This window comes from Astatotilapia calliptera, chromosome 17 (genome assembly GCF_964374335.1).
Source record: "Astatotilapia calliptera chromosome 17, fAstCal68.1, whole genome shotgun sequence".
Classification (NCBI taxonomy): domain Eukaryota; kingdom Metazoa; phylum Chordata; class Actinopteri; order Cichliformes; family Cichlidae; genus Astatotilapia; species Astatotilapia calliptera.
In genome coordinates this window covers 25,525,753-25,546,398 of record NC_137438.1, presented here as the reverse complement: position 1 = coordinate 25,546,398, position 20,646 = coordinate 25,525,753, and the positions used below count along the sequence as shown (strand labels likewise).

General features: G+C 38.6%; 1 protein-coding gene across 8 annotated transcripts in view; it reads right to left on the bottom strand.

Moving 5' to 3' along the window:
• Positions 1-20,646, bottom strand: part of tulp3 (TUB like protein 3) — a 27,906-nt gene extending 7,260 nt beyond the window's left edge. The window contains exons 1-6 of one of the 8 annotated variants that reach the window (XM_080291908.1): positions 20,534-20,628; positions 16,932-16,994; positions 14,378-14,472; positions 7,594-7,635; positions 4,296-4,347; positions 563-725 (exon numbers count right to left, since the gene is read on the bottom strand). In XM_080291908.1, the coding sequence (XP_080148034.1) occupies positions 563-725; positions 4,296-4,347; positions 7,594-7,635; positions 14,378-14,433 (313 nt within the window). In that variant the 5' untranslated portion in view covers positions 14,434-14,472; positions 16,932-16,994; positions 20,534-20,628. Of the gene's footprint in view, positions 1-562; positions 726-817; positions 876-2,706; positions 2,998-4,295; positions 4,348-7,593; positions 7,636-14,377; positions 14,473-16,931; positions 16,995-20,533 lie in introns of those variants that run through there. The other 7 variants (XM_080291911.1, XM_080291909.1, XM_080291907.1 and 4 more) reach the window with 7 other exon arrangements.

The following is a 20,646-nucleotide window of genomic DNA, read 5'->3' as shown; positions in this document are numbered from 1 at the left end:
TGAAGTTGGTACAGAAGCAACAAAAGGCTGGAAAAGTAAGTGGCACTAAAAATAACATGTGGAGGTCAACATGTCAGTAACATGACATAGTATAAAAGAGCATCTTAGAGAAGCAGCTTGTCAGAAGTAAAAATGGGAAGAGGTACACCATGTTCTTTAAAATATAATATAAAATTGTAAAGGCCCCAAATATCTCCTCTCATAATCAGATTTAGAGAATCCAGGGAAACATCTGTGTGCAAGAAACAAGGCAGAAAATCAATACTAGATTGCCTAGAACACTAGAAAATCCTGAAAATGAAATAGGATTTATTGTGAACTGAACTAAAAAAAATAGGGGGAAAAAACCCTTGACTGAAGTGTGGTTTGGTAGTTTAACCGTGCTGCTCTATGATGTGCCTAGCCTAAATTAAAAACAGTCAAATGCTGAACATTGTATACTTCCAACTGAAGTTACTTTTATGTAAAGAGGAAACAGTGTGTGACAATGCCTAGACTATGGGGATTTGATTAACATGCCTTTATGAATGACGTAAAAAATGCTGCACATGTTTTTTCTCACCATCTATTATGACATCATTGGTGACATTGAGTTGAGATTCGACTAGTGGGGCTTGCTCTTCACCACGCCGTGCCCTGGAACGCCGGGGGCGAACCTCTGTGTTGGGCTGGACCATCAAATGTTGCTGACGTTTTTGCCGCTGCTTCTGCTCCAGCAGTGCCCTCTGTGGACCAAACAGGGGAACAGAAATGCTGTGTAACCTAATTCTAGGTACAAATATACGTGACTTTCAGGACATGCAACTGGAAAACTCACTTCATGCATAATTAGCTGGCATGTATTAAATGATGGAGGTTGGGAAGATTAAGCCAAGCTGGAAAACATCAACACAACAAGCTATAGGTAATTACATTAGTATGGATGATGAGTTACAACCTGTGTCTCTCAGTAGGTGCTGCAAATGACCAGGACAATAACAGAAAAAGAAAAGAAAAGAAAGGAGCACTGGTCGTTGCATTGCATAATGCTATTCTAATACTACAGGTTAGAAAAATTGGATTTCTACATGTGAGATTTTGTGCCATAAACAAGTATTGGACAAACAAAAGCTTTGATTTTCTAAAGGCTTATCTGGGAACCGTGGTTACCTGTACCAAAATGCACAGAAGTCCATCCAAGAACTCATTAAAGTATTTTAGTTATTTTTACTTTATCTTTGAAGAAAATATTCCAGTGGAGAGATAAAGCCATACAAGGTCAGCTTAGTGAGTCACACCATAATACAATACGCAGTCTTCAAAAGAAAGATAGCTACACACAGTCCAGACCTGTAAGGCAGCAGAACACATTTTGCTGAGCTACTAATCAGAACAGGAGGACATTTGACATGCAATAACAGATAAAGCAATTGTGCAAACCATTTCAAGGTATAGAAAGCTGTATGCACTACAAAAACTATATGTAATGCAGTACACAACTCAGTTTCAGTAAGGGTAGAAAACTGACGTTCATGTTGTATTCACCCGCCCCACTGTGACCTGACTTAATACTGATGCCAAAAGGTAGTCCACAATCATTTGCACTGTAGTTTCAGTAAGGATAGAAAACTGACTATGTTCATGTTGTATCCACTTGCCCTAAAACCCACTGTGGCCAGAGCAGGCGATGGATTATGCAAGCACATTAATTAGCGCACCAAATGCACAACAACAATTCCTGTTTAGTGTTCAGTCAGCTGGGAGAGACCGAGAAGCCTTGTCTCATATTTGGCAGACCAAACAGCTTTTTAGACTTCAGTCATTCTAACACTCGAGGAAATCATTTTCACTAGCCGTAATGTTTTTCTTTTTTTGTTTTTTGTTTTTAAAAAGAGAAAATTGAATCTTCTTATCCTACAGTGAACATGAAAAACATCCAAAAAGCAAACTTTAAGAAAGAATTGGTACTGGAAGCATTTGTTTTTTTACTCTTTCGCATATGAAAAATCCAAGAGCTGGACCCAGTCGTTATCATTTCAAAGAAAGAGCAGATCTGTGTTCTCCCTTTATTGCTATACATAAAAGGAGACAAATGAATAAAACATAATGCAACATTATCATAATGAACATAATTAGGTCTAGTGTAATGAATGAAAGTGGGAATGCTACCAGATTTCACATTGCACAATAATTCCTCTTCATTAAGATACTGACTACCGATTTGAGGCAAACCACAGCTTTAACTTCAAAAGTTGCTGCACATGTACTCCCAGCCTAAGATTAGTCTGAGCAGTTTGTTTTGTCTTCCATCGAGCTATTTTAAGCCAACCCATTGTAATATTCAATTCTTTTGTATAGCGTGAGTACTTGGCATTTTCAACACAGGATGTGACTTCATTCAGGTTTTCACAATCCTTCCTATGTGACCCAAAACACCGGAAAGAACCAAGCAAAGAACGTGGGTTAAAAGACAGTGATTTAGATATAATGTACATTTATATTTACATGATGAAAAGAGGCCATGCAAACCCTCTACTGAAAAGAGAAGTTGAAGTACTGTTAGGGAGAGATAACTAAAAAAATTTTCTCTCACTGGCAGTACTGATTAAAAAACTTTGAGTCTACGTAAGCAACAGCCTCACACCTGCGTCTCACAAACAAGTCCTGATCTAAAAGACAAATAAACTAGAAAATGCATCAGAAAAAGAAAAAGAAGAAGTTACAAACCCGTTCCATTGATATTAAAAGTTAACAAGTTTTCTAAAGAATAAAGAAGATTCCACTTCTCTTTAAGTCAGATGACGATGTGTTCTCCCCCTAAAAGAAGCACTCCTGGTGGGCATGACTCTGTCGCCATGTCCTTATTTCCTCTTCTGGAGCTCAGTTTAAGAGTCAGTAAACTGTCAACCTGTTCCACTGCACTATGTGCTCCTCTAACACAAGCCAAATACCAAGCTTGTGTGTGTCTGTACGCGGGTGTGTGTATGTGTGTCTGTATGTACAGGCAGTCACCGTTGCTAACTGAATCAGCAATCATTAGCGCTCGAGCAGGAGAGAGATAGGGTGAGCGAGAGAGCACAGAAAGAAAGGAAAGAGAGAGCGAGAGAGAGAGAGAAAGAGAGAGAGAGAGGGGGGGGGCTGGGAGGTGTACAGCTCCTTCAGTGCGCTTCACTTTCATCATATAAATACATATAAAATGTAATTATGATTTAATTTTTCAAAGCTGATCTCTTCTGTGTATGTTTGTTTGTTCTTGTGAGTTATCTAAGAGCATAGAGAGAGAGAGGGAGAGTGTGTGTTTGAACTCAGCTGAAAGCGTGCAGCACAAGTCAGCCACAATGAGACCTTGAAACACACACACAAACACACACACAGCCAGGCGCCTCACAATAAATCCGCCTCTCTCTTTGAAGTCACCAATCTGAGCCCCCTACCCTTCTCCCTTGTTTTCCTTCTGCCTAATGTGAGATACTGGAGTAAGGCTTCCAGCTTAAAGCGCTACACCACAGCTCTACAGCAAGGTTTCAGAAGATCACTCTGCATGCAGGAACATTAACTTTTAACTGTCTTACCATGTAACCCATAATGACTCCCCCCTCCACCCACCCACCACCATTACCACACACACACAATTTGACTAACTGTCTGCTAATATAAGTCTGTGCATTGGGAGTAAATGCTTATCGGTCTCTCATTTTAGTCATTGCATACACAAATTAAATGTCAATTGAATACTACATTTAGAAAAACAATTTGCATCTTCAAAACAATATCTAGTTGTATTATAGATGTCTATTAAAATCTCTCATTCAAACTGTGCTTTTTTTTTTAAACGTGAAAACTATGCATTTAGACATAAATTTGAACATCCGTGAATCTGTGGTTTAGTGGTTCATTAGGGAAGGATAGAGGTGTCACAGTTTCATAACCCAGCATTATAACAGTAAAGCCAAAAAACAGAGGAGGTTTTCAATCCAACAACATTATTTAATAAAATGTATTTTGCTTTAACCATTCTTGCCAACCATAAGGAGCCCGTGGTGACCAGAGCAGAACACAAGCCAGGCCCCTTAATTACCCTGCAAAATCTTACCAGATGTTTAGAAAAGCACCAGAGGTTAACCCTCAAACTAAAATCTATGTGTGAGTTGAACTTCTGCATTAGACTCATTTGAGGACATGAGCTTCAACAGATGCTCTTTGAAAGTGCAATTGCAAAAGAGCAGAAATGCCACAAATTTTGAGAAATAGAACATCAAAAGCAGGATCTTTGAAAACCTGTGCTGTTCAGTTGTAGAAAATGTTTTGTTTCCCACCTGTTTTTCCAGCTTCTGTTGCATAAGACTGCTGCTGTCATTTTCAACACCACTGCAGAGAAAAGGAGAAGCAATATAAAGACACATTTTTTCAACAAAAATTGCATTTTCTTATCTAGCCAGTAGAGGGCATTACTACAGTTGGACTGACAGCTTTCTCTAATGAATTACAGATACTTGAGTAATTTTAGTGAAAGACAGCACATCTAAAATCTTAAGCACCCATCTTGAAAAGAGTAGCGTTGAAAACTAACTCCAAGGGAGAGGGACAAAGGGAAAAACACTGATCTTCTACTTACTGTTGAAACATGACATGACTCACTCTCTAATTATGCATGTGTCTTGTTTAGTTTTTTTTTTTTTTTTTTTTTAAGAAACAGAGAGGGAAGAAGAAAAAGAAACAACACAATGCTCTAGCTGAGAGAAGCCCTTACAGTGTGGGGCCTGTGGGCATTTACCTTGGACACCTATCTGAAGGGACCAGGCAAATGTTGCTAAGCTACAGTGAAGAGGGAGCAGCAGTTGGCTTTCTCAAGTCGGAGTCAGAGACCTACGACAGCACCACTATCTCACCATCAAACACACACCCAAAACCAATAATGTGATGTAATGTGTGACTCCCATCCTCATGAACTTGAATGTTTCCTGTCGAGTAAATCTTTAAATATCTCATGCTCTGCTTGGCAGAAATGAGCCACGTAAGCTCATCAGATATCCAAAAAGCTTATCCTGACTCTCTGTTACACCTCTTTTAGTCACTCTCACATCCTTTACACATTTATGAGTTGATTGTAAATGAGGACACATGCTGCTTATGAATCTCAAGCCCAATGTTGGCTGACATCATAGTGCATGAAATCCATTTAGGAGACTTTAATACGTCCTACTACTAACACATCATATGTTCCCAAACAGCCAGCAAGAATAGTACCTTGCTACATAGTGTCAAAATTAGTCATCTTGCCCAAGTGTGTCATATTATCACGAATGAATCAAAGGGCTCCACAGCAGGTTATTATGGCAACTGAGCACAGGTTGTGGTGATAGAGAGGAGAGCTGGAGAATGGGAGATGATTTTAGTTTTTAATTTCCCAAGTCATTTCTTCAAATGAACTAACAGTGGGACCTGGGACACGTTGTTAATTAGTCATCCTAAAGAGGCTTTTACCAAAGAGCCTCAGATTTACAAATTCTCCACCTAATGTAACCGTACCCAAGGATCAAAGTATGGCATAAACAGCTCTAATTAAAATGTTTACCGTTCACTGAACTTTTCCATTAATAATGTTGTTTCCATGCTACAAGGCACTATCTGGTTAATTGCTAAAGACACTCTCTACAGCAGCTCAGTTTTCCTAATAGTTCCTTAAAACACATTTTTTTCCATTGGTACAGTGTAATACCCCTAAAGTAATTTGGCAGAATAGTGTGTGCCTAAGAGCCTAATGCACTGCTTGAACACATTAGAACATGACTGCTCTGATAAAGGCAGTAGCAAGAGATTAAAACATTTTTTGTAGCCAAGAGAGAAATCATAAGTAGTAAAGAGAGTTAATTCAGTTTTACAATAGACACCTCAAGGCACTTTATCCATTAAGGTAAAGACTGAACCTACAACCTAACAATCAGATGAACCCCTATGAGCTGGCATATCAGTGGAAAGAAAAAAATTATTTTTAAAAGGGACAGATCTCCAGCAGAACTAGAGTCAGGAAAGGGTAGCTATCTCCCCTTCTAGTGCCTGTTAGTTCTCTCGCTGTGGTGTTTTAAGAACAGCTGAAGGCTTTCACAGAGCTTTTTGAATTATATAAAATAAATTCAATTCAATTTAATTTATACAGCGCCAAATCACAACAACAGTCGCCTCAAGGTGCTTTATATTGTAAGGTAGACCCTACTATAATACATACAGAGAAAATAATCATATGACCCCCTATGAGCAAGCACTTTGGCGACAGTGGGAAGGAAAAACTCCCTTTTAACAGGAAGAAACCTCCGGCAGAACCAGGCTCAGGGAGGGGCGGCCATCTGCTGCGACCGGTTGGGGTGAGAGCAGGAACCCAGGCTAAAAGACATGCTATGGAAGAGATATAGAGATAATAACAATAATCCAACAAGTCCAGAGAGGTCCATTAACACATTGAGTGAGAAAGGTGACTGAAGAAGAAACACTCAATGCATCATGGGAACCCCCCAGCAGCCTACACCTATTGCAGCATAACTAAGGGAGGATTCAGGGTCACCTGATCCAGCCCTAACTAAGTGCTTTAGCAAAAAGGAAAGTTTTAAGCCTAATCTTAGCAACTTAAATCAGAATTCAGTTTGTGTATCTAGAAGGTGACCCATCGGAAATGGTAATTCTATGAATGAATGTGTTTGTCTGGCAAGGTGACCCCTCCAGTCAATCAGTGAGGACCTGTGGACTCTTGTTTGCTCCATGCTTATAGACATTACAGCTGTCTTTATGTCTAAATCTGTTTGGGGCTTATGGTAGCCTAGTGGATGAAAGCAGTGTGAGTTTATAGCATAAGCTTAGATAAACGTGTCCATCCTTCAACTTCTGACTGTGTTGTTGACCAGGGTGATACTAATGATATCACTGATTACTGTTATATGTTATTATTTTTGCACTTACAGTCTCTGTGTATGCCTATTGGAGACGGGGAGGGAGAGAATGTTGAGAAGCTGAGTTTGCTCTAGTACAAAGCAACGGGTATCTTGGGGCCTGTCACAGAGTAGATACACCTGTGATCACAGTGGCTACTGTATTTTACTATTAGTGTCTGTCTCCCAAATCCAAACTGAGAGCTGGTTCCATAGAAGAGGGGCCTGAAAACTTAAGGCTCTGCCTCCCATTCTCGTTTTAAATTCTCTAAGAACAACAAGTACGCCTGCATATAAAGAGTTTTAATATTCTAGCCCCTAAATAACAAATATGGCAAAAAACAAACATAACAAATATACCCTTTAAATCACATTTATGATTCACTTTAAGAAATGCAAACCAAGTGAAAGACTTCCATATTTTTTAATATTTTGGGGGCATTTCCTTAGTCTATATTGGACAGGGACAGGTAAGCGTACAGATGAAAGTAGGAAGAGAGCAAAAGGGAATGACACACAGGAAAGGGTCCACACCGGAATCAAACCTAGGCCCCTCACACAAGAAGATCATTCTTTAATTGATGGCTGTCTGAAATATAACAGTTCTGCACTAAGGTTTTAAGTGCATTATTCAGTTTGTCATTTTCAGGTACTGCAACTGGAGTTAAATTTTTTGGAGTGTGTAGGTGCATACCTGGCTGTTGTGTTAGACGAGAAGCTGGCAGAACTGGAAGGTCTTTGGGAAAAAACCATACCGCCAGACGCATGGGGCATATGGAAAATAAACAAAAGAGTGAAACAAGTTTAGAGACAACACCAAATAGGAAAACCATAATGTCAATGTCATAACGATGTAGTGGCTCATCTGGCTCACGATTCATCACGATTCAGGGGTTCATATAATGTGTGAAGAACAGAAAGAAAGTAAAATGTTTCCTTGTCACTGGTTGGCTGTTTGAGAATAAATATTCACTGAGAAGCCAAGGACACTCGCAAACAGTCAAATCCAGGACGAAATCTCGCTCACACTGAAATGAATGAATTCTTTTTTAGAAACTGTAAGAAATGTACTTAAAAGTTATGCTATGAAAACAGGAAAAAGCAAAAGTGCTCATATAATGACAAATGTGACTTTGACCTTGAGGACAGTTTGGATGAAAATCCATCACTGTGTGCAACTTCGATTAAATTCTGACTGATATTGTAGGAGGAACAATGATTCTTGAATTGTGGATAGACACTTGGATGGAAGGGCATACAAGCCTATTATTTTAGGGCAGGGGTATCAAATATAAGGCCCAGGGGAGCAAATCAGCTCATCAAAGACCAATCCAGCCCTCCGGACTACTTTGGAAAATGTGAAGGAGGCACTTGATGTTAAATGCAACTGTTGTTGTGATTTGGCACTATATAAATAAAATTGAATTGAATTGAAATGAGTTTGACATCCCTGTTGTCGGGTCTATACTTTACAATTTATAGTGCCTTGAGGTGACCGTTGTTGTGACTTGGTACTATATAAATAAAACTGAATTGAAATTCAATTGAACTGAATTTGATGTTAAGTGGGCCAAACCAAAAATACTCCCTTTTGTGTCAGTAAAAAGAAATTAAGCTGTCCATCTAATCCCAATTAATAGAAGAAAAAGAAGTGCAACTTCAAAGGTATGTCTCAGTTTTTCAATATGATAATGAGATGCTACTGCTAAAGATAATAACATCAAATAAATCTTCCAGAATGAATAAATACAGTTGTAAAATGACAGAAAAGGTTCTGCTGGCTCAAAAATACCCAAACTCTCCTGTCTCTTTATGTTCTTGGTAAATATGGACATGTGCATACACACAAACACAGTTACATGGTGCCTCATCACAGCAGTAAGCGATCGCCTCTTCATTAGTCCGTCACAGCTTTGGTGACAAGAGAAGGACGCGCCACTGTTGTCCCTTCCTTGTGTGTCAGTCCAAGGTAACCATGGAGATTCTTGCTCTGTCAACAGCACACTTCCACCAGCATTGATTAAAAACCTGCAGTGTGTTCTTGAGCCTAACTGTAATTGGAGGACTTTAGCACTCTGCTGTAAAGATTCACAGACTGACAAAGGGAGGAGCCTACCAAAGCACGTAATTGCAGCTGAGCGGTGCAAAATTTAAGTACTTATGCCTCTGATAAATTCTTTGTAGGAAATATATAAATAAGTTGCACAATGTTGATGTTTTAAATAATTGAAAGCTATTAATTTAACTGTGATAACTGTCCATAACTCTGCTGCTGGTTCAGGATATAAAAAAAAGGAAAAGCTGACCAGAAATGTTTGGTATTAAACCCACAAGAGTATTATCAGACCATGATCTGTTTTGTGTGTTGTTCATTTTAATTAAAAGCTTTCCACTCTGCCACTTTAAATGTTAATTTGAAAGTTGGATGAGTGTGACTTAATTCAGGCAATTCAGCTTTGAACTTAAGAGAGGGTACTCCATAAAATGAGGGCTGATAATGGTTTAATGCTTAATTCTAGTAAAACATACCCCAAAAATATCCATCCATCCATTCATCCACTTGCTCTTGCACCAGTTTATAATCAGGAAGAACTAAAATTGATACATGCATAGAAGCAGGTGCCTCAGACATTAGCACTATTACCTCACAGCAAGGTTGTCCTGGGTTATCGAGAGCTACGGTTTCTCTGGCCATGCAAAACATATTAGGTTCATACAACTTTTTGTTCATACATTTTACAAGATTGTCAAACTAGACTCTCTGATCGATAAAGCATAATAAACATATTAAGGTTAAATATAATTTACCCGTGTCCTTCTTGTTTTTCACTAAAAACACGACTGATTGTATTTAACATTAATATCTTTAAATGATCAGCTTGAACATTTTTTAAAGGTCAATGCAACCCCTGAAGTTTCTCCAGGCCTGCTTTGGGACACCCTGAAGGCTTACACCCGTGGACTGATTATATCATATTCAGCAGGCCTGAAGCGGAAAAATCAGATGGAACAACGGAAATTGGAACTGGAATTGCACGAACTGCAAGCTAAACATAATGAATCACCTTCAGAGCAATTAAGGAATGAAATTCAGGTGGTTAAAACAGCTTTGGAGGCACTATTGACAAGAAAGGCTGAGAAATCTCTTTTCTTCATGAGGCAGAGGTTATATGAGTTTGCTAATAAACCTAACCGCTATCTGGCCAATCTTCTTCATAATAAGGGTGCTGGTTGTAATATCCCATGTGTTAGAGACTCATCTGGTTTACCTAAATATGACAATTTAATTATTAATGATACTTTTAAAACTTTTTATAAGCAGTTATATACCTCCCAGTTTAAACCAACATTGGAACAAGGTATGCATCACTTCTTCTTAGGACTAAATTTACCTAAAGTTACTGAAATCCAAAGGGATGATTTATGTAAACCTATAACGCAAAGTGAAATTTTGAAAGTTATTCAGATGCTTCCAAATAACAAAGCCCCGGGTCCAGACGGGTTCACGGGGGAATTCTTTAAGAAATTTAGTAAGATTCTGACTTCCCCACTGTATAAGATGCTTCTGTCCTCTTTTGAGGCAGGCACTCTCCCCCCCTCCTTAATGGAGGCTAATATTTCGCTAATTCTGAAGAAGGGGAAACCTCCAGAAGAATGCGCCTCCTATAGGCCTATATCTGTTTTAAATCTTGATTTGAAGATACTTGCTAAGGTCCTGGCTGTACGTCTTGAGCCAATACTACCTTCGATCGTTGAGAATGATCAAACTGGTTTTATACGAGGGCGGTATTCCACACATAGCATGAGGCGCCTACTTAACATTATTCAGCACTCATCTTTGTTTAACCCTGAGGCTCTAGTCATCTCACTTGACGCTGAAAAGGCCTTTGACCGTCTGGAATGGCCGTTTCTTCTTTTCACACTTCAAGAATTTGGTTTAGGTGACAACTTCGTTAAATGGATCCAGATCCTTTATACTTCCCCTCTTTCGGCAGTGATTACCAATGGTTATAGGTCAGACAATTTCAGTATTGAACGTGGCAGTCGGCAGGGCTGTCCGCTGAGCCCTTTGTTATTCGCCCTGGCTATGGAACCCCTTGCCACAGCCATTAGGAAGGATGCTGCTATTGAAGGACTCTGTTTGAACAATTCTCAACATAAGATTTCACTTTATGCAGATGACGTCTTAATTTTTCTAAATTCTCCTGCTCACTCAATTCCTAGATTAGTTGCGTTAATTTCCCAATACGGCTCCTTCTCAGGCTACAAGATCAATTTTTCTAAAAGTGAGGCTATGCCCCTCTCTGTTCTAAATGAGGTTGATCCAAACATTTCTCAGCCTTTTCGTTGGTCTCCCTCCGGTTTCACTTATTTAGGGGTAAAGATTTCACCGAATCTAAAAGAAATGTATAGTCTGAACTACACCCCTTTAATTCAGACCATCAATCGTGATTTGGGTAGGTGGTGCAGCCTCCCTCTGTCTCTCTTAGGTCGTATTCATCTGGTCAAGATGAATATCCTCCCTCGCCTCTTGTATTTATTCCAGATGTTACCGCTTGCTCTGTCCAAAAAGGTTTTGTCAAAATTAAATGGTTCAATTATTTCTTTTATATGGCGTAAGAAAAGACCTAGGCTGAGATACAGTTTTCTGTGTTTGCCTGTTCAGAAAGGCGGTCTTGCCGCTCCCTCCTTCCCACAATACCTCTTGGCTGCACAGTTTAAATTTCTTACAGAATGGTTTATGGACGATCCGGATTCCATTTACCTCAGCGCTGAGTCCGCTTCTTTAAAGGGCATTCCATTGCGGAACCTGCTATATATTTCCTCAGGTAAAGCCACAGTTCTAACACAAGATAATATGGTGCTAAAGAATATGCTCGTTATTTGGCGCAAAGTCAGGCGCCTGGAAGGATATTATAATTGTTTCTCCCTTCTTACTCCTATTCATGAAAACCCTGACTTCTTACCTGGTCTTCAGGCTGGTTTTGCGGACTGGTCTCAAAAAGGGATTAATACAGTGGGTGATCTTGTTCATGAGAACTCTCTTCTTACTTTTAATCAACTGAAAAGCAAGTTTGGTCTGACCAATAAGGATTTTTTGAAGTACTTTCAGGTAAAGCACTATATTACTTCTAAATTGAAGGATTTGAATGGAGGGTTTGGTCTTTCTCCTATAGAATCACTCATGGTAAAAACTACCCAACTAAAATGTATCACTAAAAAGATTTATAACATTCTCTCTGATCTTAGAATGGATAACTCTAACAAAATCAAGGGCCAATGGGAATCAGACGTAGGCGCTATAGATGCTGAAGCTTGGGATGAGTTGTGTTGTCGTCCTTTTAAAGCCTTGGCATCTAATTCTATTTGGGAAAGGCAGTTTAAACTTATAAATAGGCTTTATATTACACCCGAGAAGAGACACATAATGTATCCAGCTTTGCCTAATCTCTGTAACAAATGTCAGTCTGCTGTTGGTTCCTTTTTTCATTGTCTGTGGAGCTGCCCTGTTATTCTACAGTTTTGGAGATCACTTATAGACAAGCTATGTACTATATTTAATTGCCGACTGCATCTGGGTCCAAGGACTTGCCTGTTAGGACTGAACGATGAGCTACCTGCCGGCTTTCGCAGCAAAGATCTCCTTCACATACTGCTGCACTACGCTCGAAAGTGCATTATGGTACTGTGGATTTCTGATAAGGCCCCATCTGTCAACCAGTGGCTACAGTCTGTGATATGTATCATGCCAATGGAAGCCTTCTCTACAGCACTTAAGGACAAACCTTTCCTTTTCTATCGCATATGGGACCCTTTTTTGGCCCACCTGAACACTCCTTCTGCTCAGAGGTTGAAATCGGGCTTACGGGATTTAGCCTGGCAACAAAGGGACGATTGTTAACCTTTTTCATTGTTTATTAATATTGCTGTTGGCTTTCTCTTTCTGCCTCCCACGTCCTGCTATACATGTAGATGCATCTTTGTCCTGTGTATGTATATGCTGGTGACTGCTGTTTTCCTGCTCTGCAATTAAAAGTTCAAAAAAAAAAAAACAAACAAAAAAAAAAAAACATTAATATCTGAGCAACAGAAAAAGCACCTGCAGAAATGCAGCAACTAAATACTAAATCATACTAAATACTAAAATCAATGCTAATAATTAGAGCTGACTTATTTTAAGACTGATATCAATACCAATATTTGGTGACCGAAAAATCCAATATTCTAATATATATTTTTCTTTGAGACACACAAAGCAGTTCCCAAATATTTGTAAGTTTGGTTGTTTATTTATTTTTTATTTATTTAGTTTATGCTCTGAATGAGTCTTCCAGGATCAGCTGTTTCCAAAAGCATTTATTGCCAAAAGGGAAGTTGTACAGTGCCTTCTGGTGGACAAACTCTGGAACATCAACACTTATACCATGGTTCAAACGTGTTTTTTCCCTCTCTCTTCTTTACGTTTTTAATTTTCATTTATCGGACATTTTAAATGCAGATACCGACAGATCAGCAAATAGCTAATATTGAATAATATTATCAGCCCTGGTTGGGCTCTAACAATAATGATGGCTTTTTGAAAATTTCTAACTATAGTTATTTTTGCCAGCGACTATTTTGGATATCAGTGAGTGATTACCTGTCATAGAGCAAAACTTTTTCTATATATATTATGAGCATCTCTGAATACTATCAGGGAGGAATCCCCTTCAATTGGTTTTCAGGACTCGAATTTGAAATGGAATAATGATAACTCAAAGCTACAGAATCTTGGAATGATAACTAAACAAGAAGCAAAGAGCAAATGTTCAGATGTATTATGATTACAGCCTTCTCAGATCAATTTCAAAATCAAAGGAATTAAAGATTAGTAAATTCAAATTAAATCTCTAATCTCAATCACCACAGCCTCAAAACTGAGAATATGGTTTATGTAGACTCCTTAAAACAGACTAGAAACTGATGAGTATTTATAAAATAAAATGCTAAGAGGAAACATTTAACTGGATGAATACCCCAAGCACATCCTTACTTACATGGATGTGCTTGAATTAACCTACCAAGAGCAGACACTAACACACACACACTCAAAACGGGCTGGACACACACGCAAGTTACCAACTCTGGTTACAGCACACAGTCACAGCCTGATGCTCTGAATAAGTAACGACATGGTGGCAGAAACATGAGCGAGAAGAACATTGAGTCATTCAGCGACCTGAAGAAAGATAGTAATGCTGACCTCAATCCTAACACGGGCAACTCTGTAATTCCTTATTTCTAAAAAGACTATCCTGCTAGGAGAATTAAAGCAAAAGTTTCTTTAACTGCATCTGTTTTAATGCAGGAGGCAGCTGTCTTGCTTAAAGAAAGAAACCACAAGTCTTAAAGAGCACACAAGAATGTATATTCTGAAAAAAACTCTACTACTGAGATCAAAACATACTGCATGTACGCGTGCCATTATGTGCAACTACCTGTATGACCAGCGACTGTAGGCAGGCTGAGATCCCTCGGTCTTTACAGTGTCCATGGATGCAGCTTCAGGAATGCCAGTCCAAATGTCTCTTATCTATAACAAAAATCTTCATTTACACTCGGGGTCTTACTTACTGCTCAGTTCTACCCATTTGTAAGCCTACAGAGTCCAAGATCTCTGCTAGTGTGTCACTGAGAAAGAGTAGATGTCCCACCCATGGGAGTGACAGCTACCACTGCTGAGGTACTCTGAGGTTGTGAGGCTTAGTGCTGTTACCATGACTTCACACTTGAGGCAATGCGCAAGGATCCAGCTAGGGATAGGTATGGAAGTGACAGTTTTGAATGTCAGAGTACTGCAAAAGATCAGGCAGAGACAGAACTGAAAACATATAGTCTGAAAGAGCACTAGGGTAAGTTGTTTTAGCCTGATTATATTTTAGATATAAAGTCACTCTTTAAAGGTTGCTATCACTAAGTTCCCATAATACCGTCCACTAACTACTGAGAAAGTCAGCACTTGCATTTGGCTCATTTTCTCTGACTCATAGGGGGGCCACTGCACGTATAGTATGAAACCAGACTGCAATTCTGAGCTATGCAACAGTGAGACTGTGTTGAGCCTTAAATAGTCCAAATCTTGTCAAAACTAATTCCCAAACTACCTTCCTGGATCACTCTAAGATTACATTTTTCATTGTGGAACTGAGAAGCATACACAGTTTTAAGAAAGTTATCTGAATAAAATTAAACCTGTAGATTACAACATCTAAAAACAGATACAATGGGAGGACCTTTGTGTGGTTGCTAGGCGACCAGAAGCTGACATTTGTTTTTCCTGAGGCTATTTGGAAGAGAGAGACAAAATAAAAATCAGACAGAAAATGAGGCATGTATTGTGTATGTTTGTTCTTAGAGAGAGAGCAGTAAACTCGCAAATACGTTAACTCATGATAAGCAGGGGAATCATTCACCCGTGGGAGTAATTATTGAAGTCAAAACAAATAATGGAAATAAGCTACCCTTGGGATGCCAAGTGACACAGTCCCCTTTTGACTCTTTCACAATTATGTTTTACTTTATTTAGGCAACAAACAAAAAAAAGCAAACTCATGTCCATTAGCGCTAATTCTTCATAATTAACAAAGAATGACGAATACAGATATATTTATTAATTTAGTTGACTGCTTGCAGTGCTGTACTATTCAACAACAAAAAAGTGTATAGCTTACAAAAACCAGAAATGCTACTTTAGTCTCTAAATGCATGAGAAACCGAGTGGAGCTGGGCCATTTGGAATTCACTGGACAGCCACAGTAAATCACAACTGGACCACAAGTCGTTCTTGCAGTTGCAGAGGTTAACCGCTATCCTTGTAGAGAATTTTTTTAATTGATTGATTTATAACAATGTTCAACTAAGATGGCGTACTGACTTCAATATCACCCCAACTGCTCATGCAGAACTGCACACATTATATGATGCAGGCAGCAGGTTGGAAAGGAAATGTTTCAAAGGAATTTATGCATTCCTGGGAGCATTACTGGAAGCAGTAATATTGTAATTGTATATAGCATGTTGCGTGCTCAGTTACAGTAGAAAAGTATTATATAAGAACACGTCCATAATAATCATCAGCAAGTTTGACTATAAAAGCAGAGGTTTTAGCAGTTTGCTGGTCTGGAGCATTCAGGTGTGTGTTAACACAATATTGCAATTTTTCCAGGAGTGGATATCCTAGCAATTTCACCATATGCTCAGAGAAACTGCAAAGATCCCAAGTTCCAATATAATTAGAAAAAGACTAAACAACTCTGGGTTGTTTGGACAGATTACACAGAAGAAAGCCTCTTTTCTCTAAAATGAAGATGGCAACATGGTTAAGGTTTGCAAAGTGGCATCTGAACAAACCACAAAACTTCTGGAACAATGAATAGACGAGACCGAAGCACAGATGTCTGGCCATAACGCAGTGAAAGCCAAACACAAAACACCTCATACCAACTGTCATACCAACTGACAGTGATGATTTGGGCTTGTTTTGTTGCCACCTGGACACCTTGGAGTCACTGAATCAACCATGAGCTCCTCTATATTTTAGAGTGAAATCTGAGGCCATCTCCCTGATAGTTAACCATGTCTAAAACTGAGTATTGCAACAGAACAATGGTCTTAAGCACAGCAACAAAAACTACAACAGAATCACTGACAAAGAAAAGAATCAAGGTGTTGCAATGGCCTAATCAAAGTCCAAACCTCATCCCAAGACATTCCTCCTCAATGATTCCACATTTTCACAAGCTACTGAATGTTACTGAATCATACAAAGAAAATTTAGACACAATAGGTATAAAAGAGTCTTTGTAGGACTAACTTTAGTTTCCAACAGGAAATATTCAGAAAAAAAGTTAGCTATAATTAACTTTAGGCTGAAGATTCCATGCTAACACTTGTGGTCCTCAAATGTCATCTAAGAAAAGGGGTTTCATTTTACCTCAGGTTATACATAACACTCTACCCCACAGTGCACTGAGTGTAAACACAGGGGCTCACCTGCTATTCTCAAATGATGTGTGGAGGCCCACTGTGTGTGCTGTGGGGCTAGTTCCAGTGTTCCTGTAGGATTTTACATAGAGCACAAATTATTATTGCAATATATTTCACACACAGTTATGAATTAACTGTTAGATTACTGCATCAGTACTTTGTACTAATTTGTACTCATTTTTCCTTAAAAAAAAAACTTTAGTAATTATAAAGGCTGATCAATTTCTTGTGTGAATTAACCCACAATTAAAAACAGTGCAGGTGACCCACCACTAGAGAGAGAAAAGGGAGAAAAAAGTACAGCAAAGGCTACCTGGGAAGTAAACAGACTTCATCCTGAGTAATTCATCTGATCTGCTGGGAGACTCTGGTTAATGCTAAACTAAGGAAGCCCTGGGAAATCTAATAATATATATAATAATAAATATTTCTCCTCTGAGAAATATTTGTTTTTTATGGGGTTTTTTTTGTTTGTTGTATGAAAGTAGTTGATGAATGGAAAAGCAGTAAAAGCTAATAGAGTATCCTGTTATGTATAGATGCTGCAAAAAGGCCATCAAATATACAATCTAAAGAAGAATGGTAAATGGCCTGTATTTGTATAGCGCTTTACTAGCACTTTACACATCCAGTCACCCACCCATTCACACACACATTCACACACTGGTGATGGCAAGCTACAAGAACTGATGACATGTCAGATTACACAGAGGCAGTTTTGCCTCTACGTACTGAAATTTTGGTTTGTGTGCACACTGGGATAGAACAACAGGGATAGAAAATTGTGAGATTTTATGAACAAGGAAAGTGTACATTTCATTCATTCATCACTCCTTAAGTTGCAGCACAAATAAATACCAAGAGAGTATTTCCAGAGATATTACAGGAGGCAGAAATGGTATTCAGACAATCCAACAATGAATAGAAATCTAAAGGAGAATTCAGTAACACCAAAGATAGTGGCTGATCAAGATCAACTTTAGTATCCCCGAGGGGCAATTTGCTTTGTAGCCAGCCAAGATGTGCCAAGAAAAACACAAATCACATCACAGAATTTTAAAAATGAATAGTGGTAGGAGCAAATTGGAATTTAAATCTATTTGTTCTGCAATTAGGCAAAGAATACCTCCTCCCTTAAGTCAACAGCTGACACTCTGAAAACACAGGATGTGTGCTATCACCCGAATTTTTTCTCCCTTCAATTCTGCTGCGCTGCCTCCAGGAGGGCAGATCATCTAGCTTTATACCTGCCACTTTACTACACAATTTAACAACATGCTCCAACCTCTTCTTGTTCTTCAAGCTAAGAGACCCAAACCAGCAGATTGAAGAAAAAGTTAAAACAGACTCAATAAAAGACAAATAGAACATTTTCCTAAAGACATTATCCAAATTAAAACCCCTAGGTTTCCGATACAAATACTCATGCTGGTTCCTAAAATATACAAATAAAGCTGGTTTTAAGAAATATTACAGCAACCTCACTACATAAATGACAATAAAGCACCATTATCTGAACACACACAGTAACTACACTAGGGTTTGATGTGTGCATTTTCTGTGCTAGCTCCCTAAGCAGGCAAGCTGTCGTCAAAACTTTGAAAATCTCTGCTAAGCACTAGCCTGGCACTGTTTGTGCAGTGCGACAAATAACAAAACTCCACCAGCCTTGCACTTATAACGCTACACTCATGTTATCAGCACTTGAAACATTACAATGGTGATACTGTTATGAAAACTGTCATTCTGCAAATGTGTCAGCTCTGCATGGAGACTCTGGGATTTGTAACTACTCCAAGCTGCCAAGTGACTCAGCAGTCACTGAAGAAATACGAAGGACACAGCATTCACTGCATCAAAGAATAATAATACTAATAATAAATATATATATATATATATATATATATATATAAATATATATATATATATATATATATATATATATATATATATATATATATATATATATAAATAAATATATATATATATATATATATATATATATATATATATATATATATATATATATAATTTTTTTTTTTTAATTGCATGGCATTTGTGAGAAGCCCTTTATCCATTTCTTTTCAACACTGATAAAGTGTGCATTCCAAGTGGTGTGCTAATCAGGAATGTGTTCAAAGTGGTTCACATTACTAAGCTGACACAGTTAGAAAGGCCCTGAGATTTCCAAAAACACAGTACTTGTTCTACATCTGGGGAAAAAACATGAACAGGATGGGAGTTATTCCAAGTCAACAGACCAAGACTAACTGATACCATGTAGAGACCATTTCTCTGTCAATACTTGTTTGCAGCAAAATAGTCAATTTAAAAACGAAACGCAGACAAAAAAGTTCTCGTTTCAATGTCACTGTAACTAATAAAAATTATCTATCACTAAGTTTAAGCCTTAGGTGACAGAACTAATCTACAAACTGATTAAATCAAATAATGTGACTGCCTCTATAACAGGAAAGGGTGGGTGAGCTACTGTGATAATTATCTCCCAACAAAAATGAAGGACGAATCTCTGCTCCAGTTCTTAAAACCGTGTAAAGCAGCTTCCATTAACACAGCGCCGTTTTACACTCTGTGTGTGTATGGGGAGGGGGGTTACATGCAGTACATTATGCCCAGGCGAATTTTGTGTGACTGTTTGTAAATCTATGTTTTGCATTCAGTAACTGGCTTACTTATCCAGATATTTATCTATTTACTCATTTGGGAGGTGAGGATAAACACACGCTGACATGAATGCTTTTTACATAAAACCAGAGACTACGAAGAGGCATGTTCAGACATGATATACAGTGGGGTTTTTTCCAGAGCACTCACCTAAACCTAGTGAGTGCTCTGAAGTGGCTGAGTACCTCTCTTTAGATACAGGATCTAAAGCATTTTATACAGCAAAACACACTATTTGGAATCCATCTAGTCTTGCTATATCCAAATTTGAAATATCTATGGCGTTATGTATGAGGCAAATATCTAACGCAAATGCTATTTGAAATAAAGAAATGTGTTTGTGTATAACAAAAGGATTGTCTGCGGCTTTAATAAATAAATAAATAAGTGTTTATTACACTGTACGTGGGCATTTAACTAAAGACAAACGAGATGGGACAAATGATGGGTTTCCGAACTATTTTATTCATCGGAAAAGGAGGGAGTATGGCTACATTTATAAGCAAGCAAGGGTAACATTAAAACAAAACGGTTGCCCCTTTCTGCTGTGCGGTTTGTGCACAGCACAAGTCCTGAAATACAACGACCGTTATCTCGCCATTCGCCCTGTAACAGTCATCGAAACGAAAAAATAAATAAAATAAAAAGATGGGGGGGGGGGGGGGGGGACTACACCGTTAACTGCTCCTTGTGCTCACACGCCAGCTGTGGAATGTTAAAGCTAGCCTGTTACTAGCTAACGCTAGTTGCCTGAGCCCAGTCTCTATCTGTATGCAGCTCTCTCTTATAAAAGTTGTGGGCGACAGCTAAGTTTTTCGCCTCAAAGAAAGCGCTAATCCCAGCGCTTACCTCCCCATTCCCCAGTTCACCAAAGGGAAAAAGTAAGGACACAACGTACAAACTGCGTTAGGTTTAATTCTCACCTTATGCTGTAGTAACTCATGTTTGTCCACGGTTGCTAAGGAAGATCCTCAGGAGGCATAGCACTTTTGTGGTTGGGAAGAACTCAGTTGCTCAGTCCTTAGTTACCGAGCAC